This window comes from Cricetulus griseus, chromosome 2 (assembly GCF_003668045.3).
Source record: "Cricetulus griseus strain 17A/GY chromosome 2, alternate assembly CriGri-PICRH-1.0, whole genome shotgun sequence".
NCBI classification, from domain to species: domain Eukaryota; kingdom Metazoa; phylum Chordata; class Mammalia; order Rodentia; family Cricetidae; genus Cricetulus; species Cricetulus griseus.
This window is the reverse complement of record NC_048595.1, coordinates 437,730,334-437,752,107: the sequence shown is the minus strand read 5'-3', so window position 1 is coordinate 437,752,107 and position 21,774 is coordinate 437,730,334. Positions and strand designations below refer to the sequence as shown.

At 42.4% G+C, this 21,774-nt stretch overlaps 1 protein-coding gene across 1 annotated transcript in view; it reads right to left on the bottom strand.

The window, feature by feature from the left end:
* The window catches only part of LOC100760261 (26S proteasome non-ATPase regulatory subunit 1), a 71,445-nt gene extending 56,693 nt beyond the window's left edge, over positions 1 to 14,752 (bottom strand). Inside the window, exons 1-8 of the mRNA XM_027397443.2 lie at positions 14,589 to 14,752; positions 9,027 to 9,070; positions 7,949 to 8,022; positions 7,621 to 7,790; positions 6,468 to 6,673; positions 4,813 to 4,956; positions 2,734 to 2,960; positions 984 to 1,044 (exon numbers count right to left, since the gene is read on the bottom strand). Of these exons, the coding sequence (XP_027253244.1) occupies positions 984 to 1,044; positions 2,734 to 2,960; positions 4,813 to 4,956; positions 6,468 to 6,673; positions 7,621 to 7,790; positions 7,949 to 8,022; positions 9,027 to 9,070; positions 14,589 to 14,604 (942 nt within the window). The 5' untranslated portion in view covers positions 14,605 to 14,752. The remainder of the gene's footprint in view (positions 1 to 983; positions 1,045 to 2,733; positions 2,961 to 4,812; positions 4,957 to 6,467; positions 6,674 to 7,620; positions 7,791 to 7,948; positions 8,023 to 9,026; positions 9,071 to 14,588) is intronic.
* Positions 14,753 to 21,774: the final 7,022 nt, after the last annotated feature.

The window sequence follows — 21,774 nt, the reverse complement described above, 5'->3', positions numbered from 1 at the left end:
CTGGTCTCGAACTCACAGAGATCCGCCTGCCTCTGCCTCCTGAGTGCTGGGATTAAAGGCCACCACCTCCCGGCTACAATTTCCTTTCTTTATCACATTCCACTGAAATAAGCCTCCCAACATGGGTGCTGGGAACCAAACTAAGGTCCTCTGAAAGAGCAGCATACACTTCTAACAGTTAGGCTACCTCCCAGGCCCCCAAGGTAGCATGTATGCATGCATGCATGCATGTATCCATCCATCCATCCATCTTTTTCAAGACATGGTTTTTCTGTGCAGCCCTGACTGTCCTAGAACTCTCTATATAGACCAGGTTGGTCTTAAATTCAGAGCTCTGTCTGCCTCTACCTCCCAAGTGCTGGGATTAAAGGTGTGCACCACCACTGCCCGACTCTTTTACTTATTTTTAAAGATGTGTTTAGCTGGGCAGTGGTAGTGCATGTCTTTAATCTCAGCACTCAGGGGCAGGGGGATCTCTGTGAGCTTAAGGCTAGCCTGGTCTAGAGTTCTAAGAGAGCTATAGCTGTTACACAGAGAAACCCTGTCTTGAAAAACCAAAGACTTGTTTATTTTTATTCTATGTGTATAGGTATTTGCCTTCACGGAAAGGCTGTGAACCACTTGAATGTCAGGTGCCCATGGAGACCAGAAGTGGGCATAGGATCCCCTAAAACTGGAGTTACAGACAGTTGTGAACCACAATGTAGGTGCTGGAATTGAACCTGGGTTCTCTGGATGAATTTTCAAAACTACTTTTTTCAGAAAATCCATTTTTATAAAATGACTCTGGCATAAAAATTTCAAAAACTCAAATATATATCATGTATTTAAAACAATGTGCTGGTCATGGTAGTGTAACACTTATTACAGAATCCCAGCAGGGCTACACAGTGACAGTCTCCCCTGCCTCCCCACCACCCCGCCAAAAAGAGAAGAAAAATCCCCTTTGAGGCTGCTTTGCACAGTAACCAAAGGTCACTCACCACATCCGGTGTCTTTCCTACCGGTGTGTTGCCTGTCTTCTCCTCCGTCTCCATAGGGTCACTAAAATGAGGAAAGCCAACCATCAACATTTCAATGCATCAGCAATTTAGTTATAGGGTAGATTTCAATTACACCCAAATTATTCTACAGGAAATAATATTTACTTTGTGGGTATTATTAAGGAAGAAGATTCTTATATCTCTAAGATGGAGGAAACAGATATTGAATTTCCCCCAAATAAACTCTTTAAAACAAACAAACAAATCTAAGTTAGCAAACTTTGTGAATAATAAATACATAAAAAACGGGAGACTAAAAAGTATGCTGTCCACTCCCAAAAAAGTCCAGTGGAGATGAACCAGCAGCAGCTAAAAAAGAGTTTTAGGTACTATCTGGGACCCCCACAACTTTAAAACTAAAAAGCCCACACTGCCCTCTGGGTCAAAGCACAATGTTTAGAGAAAATACTGGGCAGAGGAAACACAACACAAGAGAGTTTTAGGGAACACAGAAATTAGAAAAATGGCCTAAACAAGCCACCTCTGTAAAAGTTTAGGAAAGCTAGTTTTAGTAAAAATAAGTCATAGAAAATGACTAAAGTAAAATCCTATCCAATATTATTATATGAGACATTATAGGCATGGTAGCACATGCCTTTAATTCCAGCATTAAGGATGTAGGGACAGATAGAGAGCCCTGTGAGTTCAAGGCCAGCCTGGTCTACACAATGTGTTGTACCTTGCCAGGGTTACATAGTGAGAATCTTTCTTTAAAAAAATAAAAAGAAGGGCCAGGAGTTGGTGGCACACGCCTTTAATCCCAGCACTCGGGAGGCAGAGGCAGGCGGATCTCTGTGAGTTCAAGGCCAGCCTGGTCTACAGAGCTAGTCCCAGGATAGCCAGAGCTGTTTGTTATACACAGAAACCCTGTCTTGGAAGAGAAAAAAAAAATTATTTCCATATAGTACCAACAACAACAACAACAAAAAAAAAATGGAAATAAATGTTAAAATACCACATAATAGGATCAAAAACTATAATATACTTATGAATATGAGGATTTAAGAAAACTGTTGTCATGTTTGAAAAAACCCTAATCAGCACACCATGTATTATTAGTGGTTATACTGTATTGTCTAGGGACTGACCCTCTCTCCAACCAGTCTGGCCAGCCAATGCAGAGCCTGTGGATATAATTGTAGAGCCTCGAAGATACTTCATATACACAGAATATTGTTTGAAATGTATGAAACATTAACAGCTGAGAGGGAAGTAAGATCTTAAGAGGTTTCAAAACAAGGACTATTACTGCTAACCAGACAATTTGGGGAGAAAAATATACTGAAGTAGTCAAGACATAACATCTTAAGTAACTGGTCTAAATGTAGAAGGATATGTGGGGCAAACTGCATATTGTATGAGTCTAACATACTATTTATTTGGCTTGAATAGAAATGCAAAGCCCAGAACATTTCTTACTAGTTAGCCCAGGTATATCTGAGACAAGTATTCCCATTATTTTAATACAACAAAGTAGCCACATGCTATCTAACACACTTACCCAACTATCCAATCCTTTCTTTCTTGACAGAAGTTTACTTTGGCCATCCTTACTTTGACTACTATAGGACAATCTATAGAAGCTAATAGTTAAACTTATTTATTCTTACTATCTATAAATTTTCTATGTAGTCCCCAAATGAAATAACGACTGTGCAGCTAATGTTGATATAGAAGAAGATACTTATACCTGTCTTTCTCTGATCCTGGCACAGTACCCGTATTAGTAGATCCAGGCACAGAAGCAATGGGGGTACCAACAGTTCGAAGATTCTGGATTACAGATGACAAAAACTGCTGGCTAGCACTTTCATACAAATCAAAACAAATCTGATAGGCCATCAACAGGTTGTCTTCCTTTACCAGCTTTTCTAAGATATCACTCACGGCCTGAGGATCATCTAAGAAAATTAAGCACTGAAATAGAGATAAAGAACAAGCATACAGTAACTGAAAACTTCATATGAAAAAACTTAGAATACAACAAATAGTCCACAATACAAACCAGAAAAGACTTATCTAGTCTAGCATTCCATTTCAGAATCCAACATTAAGAAATTTTTCCTAAAAATCACACTCAGTCCTAATGTTGTACTTTGTGGCTAGTAGCAATCAATATTAGCTTCTGAATCAATTTTCTGTTTTTTTTTTTTTTTTTTGGGACAGGATCTCATTATGTATCTCTAACTATCTGACTGGCTTGGAACTTGTTATATATGTAAACCAGGCTAATCTCAGGCTCAAACAGATATTTGCTTGGCTCTGCCTTCTGAGTGACTGTGATTAAATGTGTGCACACCACACCCAGCAATCTTCACTTCCTTTAATCACACCCACAATTTATTCTTGTATTTATTTATTTGGCTTGTTAGGACTCAGTTTTCTGGGTAGCTCTGGCTGTCCTAGGTCAGCTCTGTAGATCAGACTATCAATAGATCTACCTGCCTCTGCCTCCTGAGTGCTGGGATCAGAGGTGTGTGCACCACTCCCTGTCTATAATTTATATCTAGTACTCTATAACCTGTATTTTCTCTACTGCCATATAATGTTAAGAACCAATCATTGATTTAACACATATTGTACTTTGCTGTGCTAGAACACAAGAATCAAAATGATCATTTTAAAGCATTTCCCTTACTTCTGTTAAAATCTTCCATATGTTTAAACAAAACTAACCTTTCAATAACCAGTTTAATTTTTAAAAAATTCAGCTTAAGTGTTATTATTCTCTCATAAGTAGCAAATTACTTAATTTCAAGAAGAACATATAATCAAAATTATTATAAATTAGGAACAGGAAATAATGGGAACAAAGTGTCTAGTAAGGAATGCTTAAGTAAGGCAGGGTTAATGTACTGAATAACCACAGTAAGTCACTAAAGGAGGTAAAACACCTAAAGTACTATTGTCTATAAGGAAAAAAGTTGACACAGAAGGGCAAAGAACCATTATATATGAGCATTAAAAAATAATAATTTAGAAACAGAACTGCAAAAACATGCAAAGAAAAGTAAAAAGAAATACAATGTTAAATACTAAACTGACTGTAGGTGACATAAAAAAAAAAAGAAAAAAAAAACCCAACTTAGTACCCTGTGTTGACTTGAAGCAATTTTAATGTGGACATTTTTTCAGGTACTTTCTATCTCAAATTACATTCTGAATCATTTTTTAAGGGGGACATCCGTATATGTAACACACACATATATAATTACACATATATAATCATATTCACTACACTGAATATGAAATAAAATGCTATGCTCTTAAGCAGTATATAAAAGTAAATAAAGTATATTAGTTGCTTCAAAGCAAACCATGCATATCTCCAGTCAGTGAAAGCTGCAGAGACACAGAGCAGAGTACAGTAGACCTAAATGTGCAGTAAATTGGGGAGAACATGTACCATCATCTTTCGGGAAAGGCCTAAGAGAAGAGAAGGGAAAAAATCAGGCTTTATTTCATGTTTTCTATACTACTTGAAAATTTTAAGTGGTACAGAAAAATTAAAAGAAATAAAATATACCCAATGTTTAGTTGTGTTTTGAGTAATGAGACCATAGATTATATCAAACTGAATAAAGAATATATATAGATACAAATAATATATTGTAGCAATAATGTATCTTATCCTCACAGGATGGGTAGCCATCAACTGAGTTACCTGTATAAAGCCATCATAGCAACTCAGCATAACAAAACTTGAGGACTATGCTGTAACATGCAGTGGGGCAGTGGTGTAGCATGGAGTAAGGTGATGGAGAAGTACCTGACAAACATTGATGAAATCGGGCTTCTCCAAGTTCATGTAGATTTTAACCAGGACTCTCAATACTTTATTCCGAAACTGCTTATTCTGCATTAAAGACATGCAGAGCTTGAGGCTGTAAGCTAGCATTCCTGGGACATCATTCTGAAAAACACAATTTAAAATCATGTCATTTTCTAGTTACTGAAGCACTGTGTACATTTAGAGACCAAAGTGGGTTTTTTTTGGTTTTTTCGAGACAGGGTTTCTCTGTGTTGCTTTGGAGCCTATCCTGGCACTCGCTCTGGAGACCAGGCTGGCCTCAAACTCACAGAGATCTGCCTGCCTCTGCCTCCCGAGTGCTGAGATTAAAGGCATACGCCACCAATGTCCGGCCCAAACTGGTTTGTTTTTTTTCCTTCCTTCTTACCTTCCTTCCTTCCCTTCTTCTTCTTCTTTTTTTTTTTTTTTTTTTTTTTTTTTTGCTTGAGACAGGGTTTCTCTGTGTAGTTTGGAGCCTGTCCTGGCACTCACTCTGTAGACCAGGCTGGCCTCAGACCCACATAGATCCGCCTGCCTCTGCCTCCCAAGGTCTGGGATTAAGGTGTACCCTATCTCCACCTGGCCAAGACCCAAAATGTTTAATTAATTTATTTAGTGTTTAGAGCAGTCAATGATTTTAAACTCTTAATAGAAAATTAAAAAACTGCTGGGTGGTGGTGGCACACGTCTTTAATCCCAGTCCTCAGGAGGCAGTGGCAGGCAGACCTCTGAGTTCAAGGCCAGCCTGGTCTATGGAGGAGTTCCAGGACTGGCTCTATAGTTACTGAGAAACCCTGTCTTGAAAAACCAACCCCCCTCCAAAATAACAACAGAAAAAAACAAAAACAAAAAACTAGAAAACCAGTGAGGAGGTTAGTTTTGGTGATGGAAGGCATCAAAGTCAGGAAAGCATTCTGCCACCGAGGTACCTTTCCAGCCTTTGGCTTTTTCAGAGTGTCTCACTATGCAGTCAATCCTCCTGTCTTCATATTCCAAGTGCTGGGATTAAAAGTGGGAGCACTATGCACATGCAGGAAGCACTAATTAGACTTCATAATTTATTAAAGAAAGGATAGGCCAGTTTGGTGACACAGTAGGTAAAGACACATTGCCAAGACTGATCTAAGTTCAATTCCCAAGACCCACATGGAGGAAGGAAAGAACCAAGTCTCATTGTCTCCTGATTTCTCTGTATGCACTGTGGCACACGTGTGCTCTACATAGACAGACACACAAATAGATAAAGTGCAATGAAAAAAGAAAGGAGGTCATGGGGTGGGAAAGGGACATACTGCGGATATCTAGGGGTGTGAAGAGGATATGACCTAGATACACTGCATACATTCTTGAGATTGATAGAAAATCAATAAAAATATTCTAAAAAATAATTATGGCCAGGTGGCAGCGGCAGTGCACACCTTTTAATGCCAGCACTCAGGAGGCAGAGGCAGGCAGATCTCTGAGTTCAAGGCCAGCCAGACCTACAGAGCCAGTTCCGTGACAGCCAGGTCTACACAGAGAAACCCTGTCTCAAAAAACAAAACAAAATAAAACAAAAAAGGAGTTTGTGTTTGAACTCTTTGTTCTGCTGATTTCCCATCAATCCCAACCTTTAAGTGACATTAGCTACTTACAGACTCCAGTATAGTCTTCTCAAAGACATCTAGTCTCCTGGTCTCTAGAGCAATGCCAATCGCTTGCTTATACTTGTGATCATCGAGACATCGCTGGAACATTTTGTTCACAATGCCTTCCAATCTCTGGTCAATTGGCTTTTTTTCTCCTTCAGGCAAATCTGCATTTTCTACACACTGTTTGGTATAATGATCAATGCATTTTGCTACAGAGAAAATAAAATAACTAATTATTTTATAAACTGGTTTAACTCCCAGAAAAGGACAATGTATACATTTATGATCATGAACACTACAAATAAGTACAAAGTAATAAGTATGATTTAAAAATGCTAGAACTTAACACTTTCAATTAAGTCATTTTTTATGATAGTTACGATAAAAGACCACACATCAACACCAACAAAACTGTATTATTCCAAACATTACTAATTATTTTGACAAAAATTATAGTAATCAATTTGATTAATTCAAGAGTTGGCTACAAATAGTTGCTACTTCATTTTTTAAAAAAATACTTGTCATTACACAATATTTAAAAAGGTCTGTAACAGTAATTACCACAAAGAATATATTATACTTCACATCTGAAAATAAATATTTATCTATTTTATAAATATTTAAATAAGTATTTATCTATTTAGGATAATGGTGCCACAGGCTGAAAAAGCAACTCCAAAGAAAGCCAAATACTTTTCAAGTAACGGCAGCAAATCAGAATAAAACACTGTCTTAGTATGATACGGAACATATATCCCCCAGACGCCTACAGTAATTCCAGCACTCAGGAGCCCAAGGCAAGAGAATTCTGAGTCCAGGATCAGTCTGCTATATATTGAAAACTTGTCTCAAACAAACAAAAAGACAGACAATTATAAAAATCAGTACTATTTAACTGGTTACTCATAACAATCTGATGTCTTCATTTCACCAACTGCTTATTGGACTGGAAATGGCCATTGCTGCTGAGGAAAGCCACACTCAGAGGAAGCTGATGTAAAAATGTTGCCTGTTTCATGCTATTAGATGATTGTGAACTTCCAATTAAACCAAAATCTAGCAACATCAGAGTAAAGTGAATAAAAAGGCTATATCCACTAGAGCGAGAAAGACATCTGCAAGATAAAAACCTTATCAGATGGAAGATACTTACCTATAATAGTCTCCACATATTCAGAATTATCATTGACATTGAAGAGGTCGCCTGCTCCAAGAGCATAATTCAGAGACTCCTCAAAAGCCCCCAGATGATAAAATACTTTAGATGCCACCAGGGCTGCAAACTGCCGACTCCGGAAACCTTCATCTTCATATAAAACTTCTCTGAAAGATATAAGGACAGGTGGGCCTTGCTTAAGTTATCATCTCCCTTGAAAACTCAAAATATAAATATCCAAACAACAAATCAGCAGTAGATTCCTAAATGAGTTAGTAAGCAATTCTACTTTATCCAAACTTGTAGAAATAAAGTATTTTCTTACATTTTGTCTACAGACTCAGAAATTTCTGCCCAGAAGTCATTGACAACTGCATTCAATTTGTGTAGTGCAAATTCCTGTAAAATAAAACAAAATTGAATTTTTAAAAGACTTAACATCATGCTTCCTTTTGACATCATGCTTTCCAATTGACTGGGTGTGGTGGTGAATGCCTTTAATCTCAGCACTAAGGAGGTAGAGGTAGGTGGATCTCTACAAGTTCAAGGCCATCCTGGTCTCATCCAGAATAGTCAAAGCTATGTAGAAAGACCTTGTCTCAAGAAACAAAACAAAAAAAGTGACCACAAACTTATTGCCAATTTTTCAGTAATATTTATCTAAAAATCTCATGTCTGACAAATCCATAAATTTAAGAAAATACTTTTTCTTAGATTTACTCATTTTTTGGTTGTACTCAAACATAAAATAGTAAACTATGCATGTACTATTACTTCTTATAACGATTGCTTGCTTCTTTGAATATATGACTCCAGCTTGCTAGTTTATATTACACAAATACAGGTATCTAGAGCCACTTGTAGAACAGTCTAGTTTTTGAACTTTAAGAACAACTGTTTTATTACATTTTTTAGCTGTGTGTGTGTGTGTGTGTGTGTGTGTGTGTGTGTGTGTGTGTGTGTGTGTGTGTCATGTGCCACACTGTGCTTGTGGAGGTAAAAGGACAATTTGTGGAGGAGGTCACTTCTCTTCTACCATTTGGGTTCTGGAGATCAAACCCAGGTTGTCAGGCTAGGCAGCAAGTGCCTTTACCTGCTGAGCCGACTTGCCTGCCCAATATTTCAAAACGTTGTCAAGTGAAAATACAATAGGATGCGACACTGAAGAAGCAAAGTTTTGTGCTCACTGTTGATAATGAAACTGGAGGGTTATTCATGTGCCATCTTATCATCTGTTACCCTTAATTTTTTAGTATCAAAATATTGTCTTCTCTAACTAGATTTCAATGATTGGCTACAGGCTATAGGATGACTACTTCAAATGATAGGAAATGTAATGATATCAAAACCAAAGAGACTTCACAGAATTCACAGTAAGCCGAGTGACTTTATTCAACTCATACCTTAAGCTGTGGCTCTTCTTCATCCAGAAGGGAAATAATTCCAGCTATAAGACAAAAGACATACCACAATTAAGAAACATGCACATGAAGATAGATACTAACACTTGGTCAAAACCTAACAATGGGGCTGGTGAGACAGCTCAGTTGGTGAAGTGTTTGCTGTACAAGCCTGAGGACCCCAGGTGGACCCCAGCAGCCATCTAAAAAGATGGGCATGATCTTAGTGCTGCAGAGGGAAAGGCAGAAACCAGCAGATGCCCTGTCTCAAAAAAGGTGGGCAGGCATAGAAGATGCCTGCTGCTGTTAACCCTGGAGTTCAAGCCCTAGCACCAGCTTAAAAGCTGGGTATAATCCCAGCACAGACACGCAGACACAAAGACACACAGAGCTTGCTGGACAGCTAGTCTAGCCCACTGGTGATCTCTGGGCCCAGTGGGACCCCATTTCAAAAACCAAAGTGTAGAGTGATAGAGGAAAACATCTAACATTTACCTTTGGCCTCTATATTCACTGGCACATATATGTGCATGCACACTCAAAACACACTCATACATATAATGCATATATACACAAAACAGAAGACAAGGAAAAAAGTATTCTTAGTGACAACTTCAATAGGGAAACAATTCTTTTTCTTTAAAATCGTAGAAGTTAATGGGGTTAAGGAGATGGCCAAGCAGGTAAGAGTGCTTGCTTAGCAAGCATGAAGACCTGAGTTCAAATCTCCACAAGGCCACATGTACCAACTATCCCTGGTGGAGTGGGGCAGAGACAAGAAGATAGCTGAGGTTTGCTGGCCTGTAGCCTAGACCCAGGTTCAATGAGAGATCCTGTCTCAGGAGAACAAGACAGAGATATGGGTTGGGCAGGGAGATGGCAAACAGAGACAGAGACAGCACAAGCAAGAGAGGTGAGCAGGAGACCCAACATTCTCCTCAAGCCTCTGTATGTGTGCAGGAGCACAAACACATGTGTACACATCACATACATTCTCTAATATTCTCTCTCTTATACACACATACACAAATACACATGCATACTGGGGGGAGAGGGCACATGTATGTGCCACAGTGTACACTGAGGGCAACTGGTGGAAGTTGTTTTGCCCTTTCAACACATGGGTCCTGGGTATCAAACTCGAGTCATTAGCTTGGGGCGAGTGCTTTATCCACTGAGCCATCTCAGTGGTCCATAAATAAAAATATTTTCAAAACAACTGTAGAAGTTTATATTTTGGAGCTTTTATATTTATCTGTGTCAATATATGAAATCTCACCAACCTCCTATGAGCCGTCTTTTGCCTAGTCCAAACATTTTCAAAGTATGGTTCTTGGCCCAACAGTGTTACTGTTACTTGGAAACTTACTGCAAGTGTAAACTCCTGGTCTTGCCCCAGAACCTCTATACCAGACTATGGAGTCTAGACCCAGGAATAAGGATTCTCTATGGTTCGTGTGGTCACTACAGTTTGACAACACTCATCTGATATACTAACCAAGCCAGGAAATACTTCTACACAACTTTAGAATAATATTTATTCACACAAAATAAACCAACAACTGCTGAGTGTGGTGATACATGCTGCAATCCTACCATGTGGAAAAGGCTGGAGAATCCCAAATTTAAGGCTGATCCTGATTCAAAAAATAAATAAAATAACTTAGAAAAAAAGTAATGTTTCAATTATTTCAGTGTGTCCATATTAAAGTACCCCTTCCTATCACAGATAACAGATTACAACATTTATTTTTGTATTTATCTACTTATTGTGTGTGAGCACACATGCCACACTGCACACAGGCGGATCTCTGTGAGTTCGAGATCAGCCTGGTCTACAAGAGCTAGTTCCAGGACGGCCTCCAAAGCCACAGAGAAACCCTGTCTCGAAAAAACAAAACAAACAAACAAACAAACAAAAAAGAAGTGTCCCTGTCATTTTAGTTCAAAGATGTAGCTGCTTCCACATGGTACCACAGATTTGGCAAACAGCTCCAGCAGTTTTTGGGTAGCCACAATGGAAAAGGTACAATGTTTAGCAGGAAAATAGGGCACCTCAATGTTCTAAAGGCAGAAGCCTTGGTATGCTGGGTTGGCATGACACACCCAGAAGAGGAGAAAAGATAAACTTGAAATCACTTTAACTGTTAAATGCCTTAATTGACGCTGTAACACTTTTATTGTTAGAAAAAAAAAAGAACTAGTGTGTGTATGGAGTGAGGGATGGGGGAACAATGACACAGATGTCAGACCACAACAGTTGGCATGGAGAATGATGATACAACGCTTAATCCTAAAGACACTTGTTGTCTATCACAAGCAATGCTGCATCAGGCTGGCTATTTTTACCAGAAGATCTTTGGATCTCCTGTGGCTTCAGCCGTGACTGATTTCTTCGATGGCTGTCCTGGCACAGAATGCCAGCCTTCAGTGACGGAGCTCAGTTACATCAAATATGCTGTATACTCCCACACCAGTATTTCCTGCTTAAAGGCGAAATAGAATCCAACTTTGGATAGGCAAAGACCAAGAATGTGCTCTTTTCAGGTGAAAACCTAGGAATGTGCTTTTTAAAAGCTTGTATGGAACTGGAGAGATGTTCAGAGAGGTCCTCTGAGCAGAGAGGTCCTCCAGCCTCTTCTATGGCAGAGGACCAAGGTTCAGGTCCCAACACCCACATGACAGCTCACAACCATCTGTAACTCCAGTTCTGGGGAATCCAATGCCCTCTTTAGACCTCCATGTGTACCAGGCACACGGGTGGTACAAATGTATACAAAGGTAAAACACTCACACACATAAATAAATCTGAATAAAAATAAAGCTTATATCATAACTGTCTTAAATTATTGACTCAATTAATAGAAATGTTTTCATATTATTTATTAATATAGAGGTATGTCCTGGAATTATTACTTGAAAGTTGAATAAGGTTGATTCTGGAGGTCAGAAGAGGACAGAGGGTAGAAAACTATTGTTTCAAAGCTTGTCAGCATTACTTCCTCTCTTTGCTTATGTTAATCCAATCCACTCAATTTCATGTTTCCTTCTAGTAAGTACTAATCCCTTTATCCCCAGTCTCTTTCATAGTCAGATCTCTTGGGGGGAAAAAACCCAAACCAAAACGGAATACATTAGTCTCTTATTCACCAGTGTTTTTAGTGACTAACACACACCCAGCGAGTGAATAAATAAATGGATACACTAGAACCCCGACTCTGGCCAGTGTAGCACCCGGGATAGATCCTAAGCCAACTTGAGCTGACAGGAAACAAAGTGACAAAAGATTGGAGCAGAAGCTGACAATTCAATAAACTTAAATGATGGTTATAAATGTATACTATGGTATCATCCCAGTATTTCAGGGTAGGACCTCAAATCCTTAATCCTGACACCACAAAGAAGTTAAAAATTTCCTTATATTCCCACCAAGTTTTCTTTCAGTCTGTTTTAAATCCTTGGGACTGATTTCTTCACTCAAAACATACTTTTTATTTTTATTTAGATTCACTTATTTTACGTGCATGAATGTTTTGCTTGCATGCTTGCATTTGTGTGCACCAAATGCATGTCTGGTGCCTAGGAGTTTTGAGTGCCACATCTCCTGGAACTGGAGTTACAATGTGGGTGTTGGGAACTGAACTTGGGTCTCTACAAAGCAGCAAATGCTCTTAACCTCTGAGCCATCTCTCCAGCACCTCAAGGCACACTGGTGCACACTTAGCAGTGTCCTAAGAACCATGGAAACAGATTTCCTGCCCAAAATTCTACTATGGAGTTCAGTCTAATAGTATTAAGGCAAGTTAACAAGGACATTACAGGATTGTGATGGAGAGGTGGCTGCCAAGGGGAAGGCAGAATATTTTAATAGTGATAAGGTTGAGACGAACTTTTAAGGCTGAAGACCTAAGATACTCTGTGAAAGGAAAGGCTAGAGTGGGACCGAGTGTGCAAGAACTCTTAAAGAGAAGAGAAACTGAACAAAAACCTAGTGTGACCATGGTGTAAAGAGGACAAGGGCATTACAGATCTGGGTTTTATTCTAACCAGCACTGATGTTACACAAGGTTTCCAAAGCAAATTCCAGGACCTAGAAGAACGGACTTAGAAAAAGTATTGGTAGAAAAACAAAAGTCTTTGAGGCTAGTATATAACGGAGGCAAGGGATGAAGGTGGCCTGGACCACATTCCAAATGAGATGGCTATTTCTGGGCCCACCCTAACAGTATTCAATCTAGCACCCAGAGAACTAAGATCAGTAAAGCCAACACACTCTGAAGACATCTACTGACAACCAGGGATAGCGGCTGGCAAGAAATCCAGTGTTCACCTCTAGAGCTAAGTGGGGGAAAATGCTTGCTTTAGTGGGAACTAAAATCCATCTGTAATCATCTATATCCACCGGACACAAATCTAACTTCAAGTACAGGCAACGCTTCTTCAGAGTTTACAAATGACCATCACAGGGGGTAGTGGTGCATACTTCTAATCCCAGCAATTGGGAGGCAGGGGCTGGGGCATCTCTGTGAGTTTGAAGCCAGCCTAGTCTACAGTGAGTTCCAGGACAGCCAGGGCTACACAGTGAGACCCTGTCTGAAAAACAATCAAGCAAACAAATTAGCGGGCGTGGGGAGGAGGAAGAGGAGAACCGTCAGTTTCTTAGCACCTCTACCAATGAAACCAATCCTCATAAAGACGGTCTCAAGCTCCCCACCATACAGACTGCTGGCTACTGATAACCTGTTTGTTCACAATCAAATACTTGTAGAGCAAGTACAGAATAAAAAGGACAACCAAGCAAGGGTATGTAAGCAGCCAAGGCTGAAAAGCACCACGGCTGGTGACAGCTATATGCAAACTGTAGTGAGGGACTTGAAAATCTCCGTTGAGAAGTTAGTCTCTACACCTTCTCACTTCAATCGCCACTACACGTTTCTACGTATAAAACTTTATTGACGTGTACTGAAATCGACTCTGCAGCCCCGAGTCCCGAGCATCTAAACACACACAGGGAAGTCGGCTCTCCCATTCAAGGCTGCTTTTACCCAATGAAGTTCTTAAGTGAATTCGGTGGCCCCAGAAACCAGCCACCTCAAACCTAATTTCGGACGGGATCTCAGCCCGAGCCAGAAGCACTTGGTGGAGCAGTTAGGCTGCCAGGCAGGGAGCTGCTTTACGATGCTTACGATGGCACCGGGGCCCACCCCATTCGGAATAACCGAGGGGAAGGATTTGGGGAGGGGGTCACTTGGCCAAGGAGCGGGCAGAGAGAAGAAAGGAAACCTCCCTGCGGTCCAGCGACCGCCGAGGAGCCGGGTCCAGTCCTGGCACGGGGGTGTGGCTGGAGCGGGATGCCCAGGTGGCCACTGGCCCGACCCCTACGAACCCAAGGGGTCTGCAGTGGCCCGGCCGGCCTCGCTGCCCTGGCTCCCGGGGTGGGCCTCGGGCAGAGGGGCCGCGCAGGCCGGCGCTCCACCCGGAGGTGCCCAGTCACTCGCCCTGACTCAGCTAAACGCCGGCGCGGTGGCGGCTCCTCCCTGGGCGCCTGCTCCCGGCCGCACTCACCGGCTGAAGTGATCATGGCTGCTCCCTGCACTCGCCCGTCCGCTAGTCCACAGTCCCGGCCAAGCCCCGGATCTGTCAGCTCAGGGCCCGCTCGCTCCGCCGCGCCTCCAGGTTCCCGGGTGCGCTGCTCAGTCAGTCCCCTCCACAGGCCGCCGGCTCGCTTCTAGTCGAGGACCCCGCCCGCCCTAGGGCTGCCCGCCTCTCCGCCTGAGGCTTGGCGCAAATTCGCCTGCACGCCTGTGTCTTTTGTGCAGCCGCCGCCTCTCGAGATCATGCGACAGGGCAGAAAACAATGTTTTTTGTAACTCTCCGCGAGGTAAGGCCTCTGACAGGCTGGGAAGGAACATTGATCTGCACCTTCCATCAGGCTTTGAAATAGACACCCTTGCCAAAAAAAAGAGGCCCATTCATCACCCGCCATTGCTAAGAGAAAGGGTGTTCGGGAAGGTATAAGCAGCGCCCGCAGCGCCACCTATGGCTACGGAGGTCTCACCGCGGTAATGCGCGCCAACTCAAGACTTAATGGGGTTGTAGCAAAGTGTTTTCTTAGAAAAATGACTGAGGTAGAAGGATCTTGAATTCCAGGCCAGCCTGGGCTATATAAAGAGTGCAGTCTAAGGGGGATACCGCCGGAGAAACGACTTGGTCGGCCAAGTGCTTGCCGTGGAAGCATGAGGGCCCGAGGTTGAATTTGGATTCCCAGGGCCGGATGTAGTCCCAGTGCTGGAGGAGGCTTGCTGGACGGCCTGTTCAGCCAGTTGGTTCAGTAAGAGACCGTTTCAAGAAATAAAGTGGCTTGGTGTGGTGGCACACTCCTTTAATCCCAGCACTCAGGAGGCAGAGGCAGGCGGGTCCCTGGGGGTTCGAGGCCAGTTCGGCCACATAGTGAGTTCCGGGACAGCCAGAGTTCCATAGTAGACTCTATCTCAAAACAAGCAAGCAAGCAAGCAAGGAGGAAAAGCAATTGAGGAAGCCACCCAATGTCAACCTCCAGCTACATAAACATGTACTTGGGGAAAATTTACCTCCATGACTGTGTCTTTGTGCAGTTGCCACCTCCGGAGGATCCCCCCACCCCCCACCCCAAATTGAACACACGTACAAAAATAGACTTCCCGGGTGTCAAACGCGGCGCCTCATGCCTTGGGAGGCGGTGACAGGCAGATCTTTGTGAGTTCCAGGCTAATTTAGTCTACATAGTGCATTCCAGTCAAGTAGGGGTTACATAGTGAGACCTTGTCTTAAAAGGGTGGGGCTGGTGGTGGTTTGGAGAGATTCCTTAAGTGATTAAGCTTCCAGAGGACCCAAATGAAATTCCCAGCACCCACTGCTTGTAACTCCAGCTCCAGGGGATTTGATGATCTCTTCTGGCCTCCACAGGTACCTGCACTCATGTACACACACACACACACACACACACACACACACACACACACACACACACACACAACTAGATCCTTAAAATATAATCTTTTTTTAAAAAAAAGACCTTTGCCGGGCGTTGGTGGCACACGCCTTTAATCCCAGCACTCGGGAGGCAGAGGCAGGCCAATCTCTGTGAGTTTGAGGCCAGCCTGGTCTCCAGAGCGAGTGCCAGGATAGGCTCCAAAGCTACACAGAGAAACCCTGTCTCGAAAAAACCAAAAAAAAAAAAAAAAAAAAAAAAAAGACTTTCTAATAAAAAGCTCGCTTTCAAAATACTAAAACCCATCAGATTTTATTGTGATAATTAATAATCAGTCTATTATAGATGAACAATGAGAATTTGGGGGGTGCTCTTATATAATAGCCCAGGCTGTCCTCAAACATATTATGTAGCAGAGGATGACCTTGATCTTCTGATCCTCCTGCCTCCAGTTGGGGAATGCAGAGATTATACTGCTGCTTGAACCCAGGGCCTCACACATACTAAGTAAGCATTTACCAATTGAGCTACGTCCATAACCCCCATGAAGACTTTAAAAATTGCATGTTTGGAACAGCCAATACTGTACATGTACATGTCTCAAAAAGCAGAGGTGTGGCTGGGTGTGGTGGTACACACCTTTGACTCCAGCACTCAGAAGGCAGAGGCAGGGGGACCTCTGTAAGTTCAAGCCTAGCCTGGTCTATAGTGAGTTCCAGAACAGCCAGTGCTAGGTTGAGAGACCCTGCCTCAAAAAAAAAATCAAAAGTATATCACAATAATATAGGAAAAATATGTCAAGGAAGAAACAATGTCATATATTCTTTCCTCCTTCCTAGCCAGTGTTCCTTCCCCTCCTAGCAATGAGTTCCTAATCTATCTTCAGAATTTTGAAGTGACAGCTGTGATGTTCACTTAATCTCTTGTGTTTCGCGTGTGTGTGTGTGTGTGTGTGTGTGTGTGTGTGTGTGTGTGTGGTGTGTGTGTGTGTGTCTGTGTCTGTGTGTCTGTGTGTGTGTGTTCGTGTGTGTATGTGTGTCCCTGCACCATATGCATGCCTACTGCCCTTGGAGGCCAGAGTTGAACATCAGGTCCCTTGGAACTGGAGTTAACGATGGTTGTGAGCTGCCATGTAGGTGCTGGGAATCAAACCTGGGTCCTCTGGAGAGCAGACAGTGCTCTTAACCACTGAGCCGTCTCTCAGGCCGGTCACTCACTCTCATATAGCAGTTCAACGGCAGATTTACTTCAATCGTCAATGCTGAGAAAATCTTGACAAAGGTTAGTAGTAAACAGTGATGTGTCTGTGGGGAGAGTTGCTGGGGACCAAACCCATGGTCTTATTCACTTCACCATTTGGTCTTATCCCTGCTAGCTTAATCTGCTAGCTTTGTACCACCAAGTTGCTCTTTGGATAGCAGTGACTGAAGCCTATTTCTGTGGCCTTCTCAAAACAACCTAATACAGTGAGACAAGTCAATGTTTAGCATTGCAATGATTGGTGACATACTTGAGTGTATGTGTGATTCTTTAATAATTTAGTATCCCGAAGCCATGCTTGCTAAAACCAAACTCCTTGGAAGGGCCAGTGACTCAAATCAAAAGACTGACCAAACAGGCATGCATAAGAGTAAGCAAGGGGCTGGAGAGATGGCTCAGAGGTTAAGAGCACTGCTCTTCCAGAGGTCCTGAGTTCAATTCCCAGTAAACACGTGGTTGCTCACAGCTACCTTGAGTGAGATCTGGTGCCCTCTGCTGGCGTGCATGCAGAAGACTGTATACATAACAAATAAATAAAATCTTTTTTTTTTTTTTTTTAAAGAGATAAACAAGATTGAGCCTTCGGGGTACAATTCTACAGAGGTACCCCAACATAAAGACACTTGTGTGTTCTCAACAGGTAATACAAAAAAGTGAACTGAAGAACCAGCCTGCCTCCATTTTAGGATTGGAAGCCATCTTACAGTAAAGACAAACTAGGTTCATTCCTGTTTGTGGTTAAACCTCTGTTTCTCAAGGATTGGGCTATCCCACCTCTAACCTTAACTACAAATGGTTCTGAACTGCCTGTTCCAGGAATGGCGAACATGCCTTTGTGTCGAAAAGTTGTTTATAACCAACTTGCATCCCTACCTTTGTTTCAAAAGATTATATGACCACTTATGACTACCTTGCTATGTCCACCTTGCAGCCATGTCTTTACTTTGGAGGAACTAACTTGCTATGCTTATGTTCTGCTCCTGTAACTCCACCTATTTTTGCCCACCAATCCTCCATTTGAAGACCCCCTACCCCTGAGCTATAAAAGCCGAGTCTTCCTCACATCCATGGCTGTCCTCTTGAACCCTGCCTTAGGGAGAGACAGCCTGTGTACATGAATAAAAAACTTGTTTAATTAATTGTTTGCTTTAATTAATTTGGCCGTGATGGTTTGGGTCAGTGATCTTTCTCCTCCCATCTTTCAGATGAACAGAAGTAAGCTCTGTTAAGACAATGCTAGCTCAAGGGCCAGTTACCTGGTTCAGTAATAGAGCCCTTGGGTAACATGCACGATGCCCCCAACTTAAGTCCCTAGTACTTCGGAGAAAATCAGAGCCTGGATGATAGGAGTACAGCTCTGTGGCAAAGTGCTTGCTTAGCATGCTCAAGGTCCTACAAAGGATAAAGTGGGAGGGACGAGAATACTATGTTAGGGAGTAGAGACACCCATGATAAATGAAGGCTGCATGGCCCAATGCTGATGAGCAGTTTCTATGGAGCTTCTAGCGAGGCCGTGCAAGAATGAGGCTTATATTGTGAAGCTGATGCTTTCTCCAAGAAAAGCCAGAAATGAGAATTTCATGTGCTATCATAACATTTTTAAGTTATTTAGTTTTAATCAGTGTTAGATCCAAAAGAAACTCGGGACAAATGGCTAACTGTGGTGCCTATTAGCATAGCAAGGTGAATACTGGCTTCCAGGCTGATTTCTACCTCTGTATATGTGTGGCTCTTCTTAGCTCCTTTCATCCGGGCTCCTGCCCTAAACTGCTCCAGCTCATGGGCTTCCTTTCCTCCAGCTTCTCCTTTCTGTATAACTCTGCCTTTTTGGCCATTCGCTCTCTTGACCCCCTCTCTTGCCTCTTTCTCTGGGTCCTCTCTTTCTCTTCTCTCTAACTCCTCCCACCCCCGATGGCCATCTTCAGTCTACTACTTTCTCTCTTTGCTCCTGACTCTTCCAGATGCCTCTGACTGTACTCTCCCTCATATCCCTTCAACCATACCTTGGTGCAGCCATGTTCTTACTTTATATAATTAGTTATTTGTTTTTGCAGTGTTGGAAGGGAACCCATGGTTCCTTACACAGTAAATGAGCACAATGTTGACAACTAATTGTACATCCTAGCCCCAGCTCCTGAGTTTCATATGTTAACAACTAATTCTTTTCAGAGCTTAGGGTGTAGCTCAGTGGTAAGAGCACTAGCTTGGCATAGGTGAGGCTCTGGGTTTCAATCCCAACACAGACAGACAGACAGACAGACAGACAGACAGACAGACACACACACACACACACACACACACACACACACACACACACACACACACAGAGTTTGAAAACAGCAGGGTGGCTAGTTGGGTGGCTAGTTTGCTCTCTGTGGGAGAAGCATTGCCACAATTAGAGCTTTACTCTATGGCTTTAGAACTATCTTGCCCTTTCCAGGATTTAAATGAGCTCTACTTTTGAGGACATAGTGAAAGGACAGAAATAATTCCTACAGGTTGCACTCTTTTTTTTTTTTTTTTTTTTTTTTTTTTTTTTTTTTTTTTTTTTTTTACTATGTATACACTCTTCTGCCTGCATGCCAGCAGAGGGCACCAGATCTCACTCAAGGTGGTTGTGAGCCACCATGTGGTTGTCGGGAATTGAACTCAGGACCTCTGGAAGAACAGTTAGTGCTCTTAAGCGCTGAGCCATCTCTCCAGCCCCCTGCACTCTGTTCTTAAAGAACGATTGAAAATTATGAGGTCCATGGACCTCCTGTGTTCAGTACTTATCCCTATCATAGGTGTGGTCTTTGGGAGCCTATTCCACATAAAGGGATACTCCCTGAGCCAAGACACACGGGGGTGGGCCTAGGCCCTATCCCAAAGGATACCATAGACTGATGACACCCTATGGAAGGCCTCACCATCCAGGGGGAGCAGAAAGGATATGCAGATAGATAGGGTTTTAGTTGGGGAAGGGTGGTAGGGGAGGAGGGGAGAGAGAGGGAACTGGGATTGTCATGTAAAACAATCTTGTTTCTAATTCAAATAAAAAATCTGCAGAAAAAAATTATGTGGTCCATAAAATATCTCAGCCCACTCCAGGTTCATTTCACCGGTCTAGGGTTTGGAGGGCGAGCCTGGGCAGCAGGTAGGCAGGGTATTGGATGGTCTTGCAGTGCCCTCTGGTGGTCTTAATGCCTCTTGTAGGTAGCGTACTCCGAGTGGGAGGGAGCAGGACCCAGGTCCCCAGCCAGGGCAGAAGGTTGAAATCGCAGCAGACCTGGCACACCTCCACTGTAGAGTGGTACAGTGTCTGGGCGTCACCTGAACCCCGCAGCTCCTGGTCTCTACTGCGGAATGGCGACCGGCAACTCGGTCACTCTGCTAGGGCGGCTTCACTGACAACCAGTGCCATGTTTTTAGAGATAACGTTTTTATTGATGGGAGCAGAAATGGGACCCGCAACTGATGACACGAATCTCTCCGTGTGGATGCTTGATCTCAGGCCAAATGCCTGTCCATGGCTGAAATTGGCATGGGTAGACTGAGTCACCCCAGGGAAATGTCCAGGTGGGGCAGCTACTCTCTGGCCCACGCCCCTCTGACACCTTCCAGGAATTAGGGGTTAGGAATCACCTTGAACCCCTCTACAAGTCATTAGGGTCTTATAATGAACTGCAAAAGCAGCTGCATTGCATTTTTGTTTGAGTTTTCGAGACTGAACCCTGGATCTTGTGTATGTTTGGCGAGTGCTCGTCTCTAAGCTACTTACCTATCATTAGCAACACGTCCATTGACCACTCAAAATGAGCTAACGCCACGGCAGGACTAAACTGTAAATTGCATTTAATTTCAATCAGTTGACATTAAATTTTATATTGAAGTAATATAATGTAATCAACTGGTATGTCAAATTAATTTTGATTCATTGCATTTTTTCCCAATTGAACAAATACTCAATTCAGTTACTGAAAAGCTTCACAGATGGAACAATTTGAGGATGTGAATATTCTTATGACTAAATTTAATGGATTCTAAATACAAATCAAGCATTTGCAGTGCCGTGGTGTGCATGTGAAACCAGAGGCTAACTTGCAGGAGTCAGTTCTCTCTCCAAAAATAAATACACACATTAAATAGTTATCTTATTTAATGTGTAGATAGAGTGTTTTGCCTGGATGCATGTATGTATGTGTCTGGTGCTGGAAGAGGTCATATGAAGGCATCAGATTCCCTGGGACTGGAGTTATGGATGGTTGTGAACCTTCACGTGGATGCTGGGAACTGATTGGGGTCTTCTATGAGGGCAGCAAGTGCTCTTCACTGCTCAGTCATCTCTCTAGACTCAGGTTCTCTCTTTCTACCATGTAGATTGCCAGGATCCACCTCAGGCCCTAAGGCTCGGCAGTGGTCACTTTTACTTGCTGAGCCATCTCGCTGGCCATGAACTAAGCTCTAAAGTTCTCACCGGCTTCTGTGATTTGGCAAAACAGGATGGAAAATGCAGTGGAGACAAAGAAGCCGCTCACACTT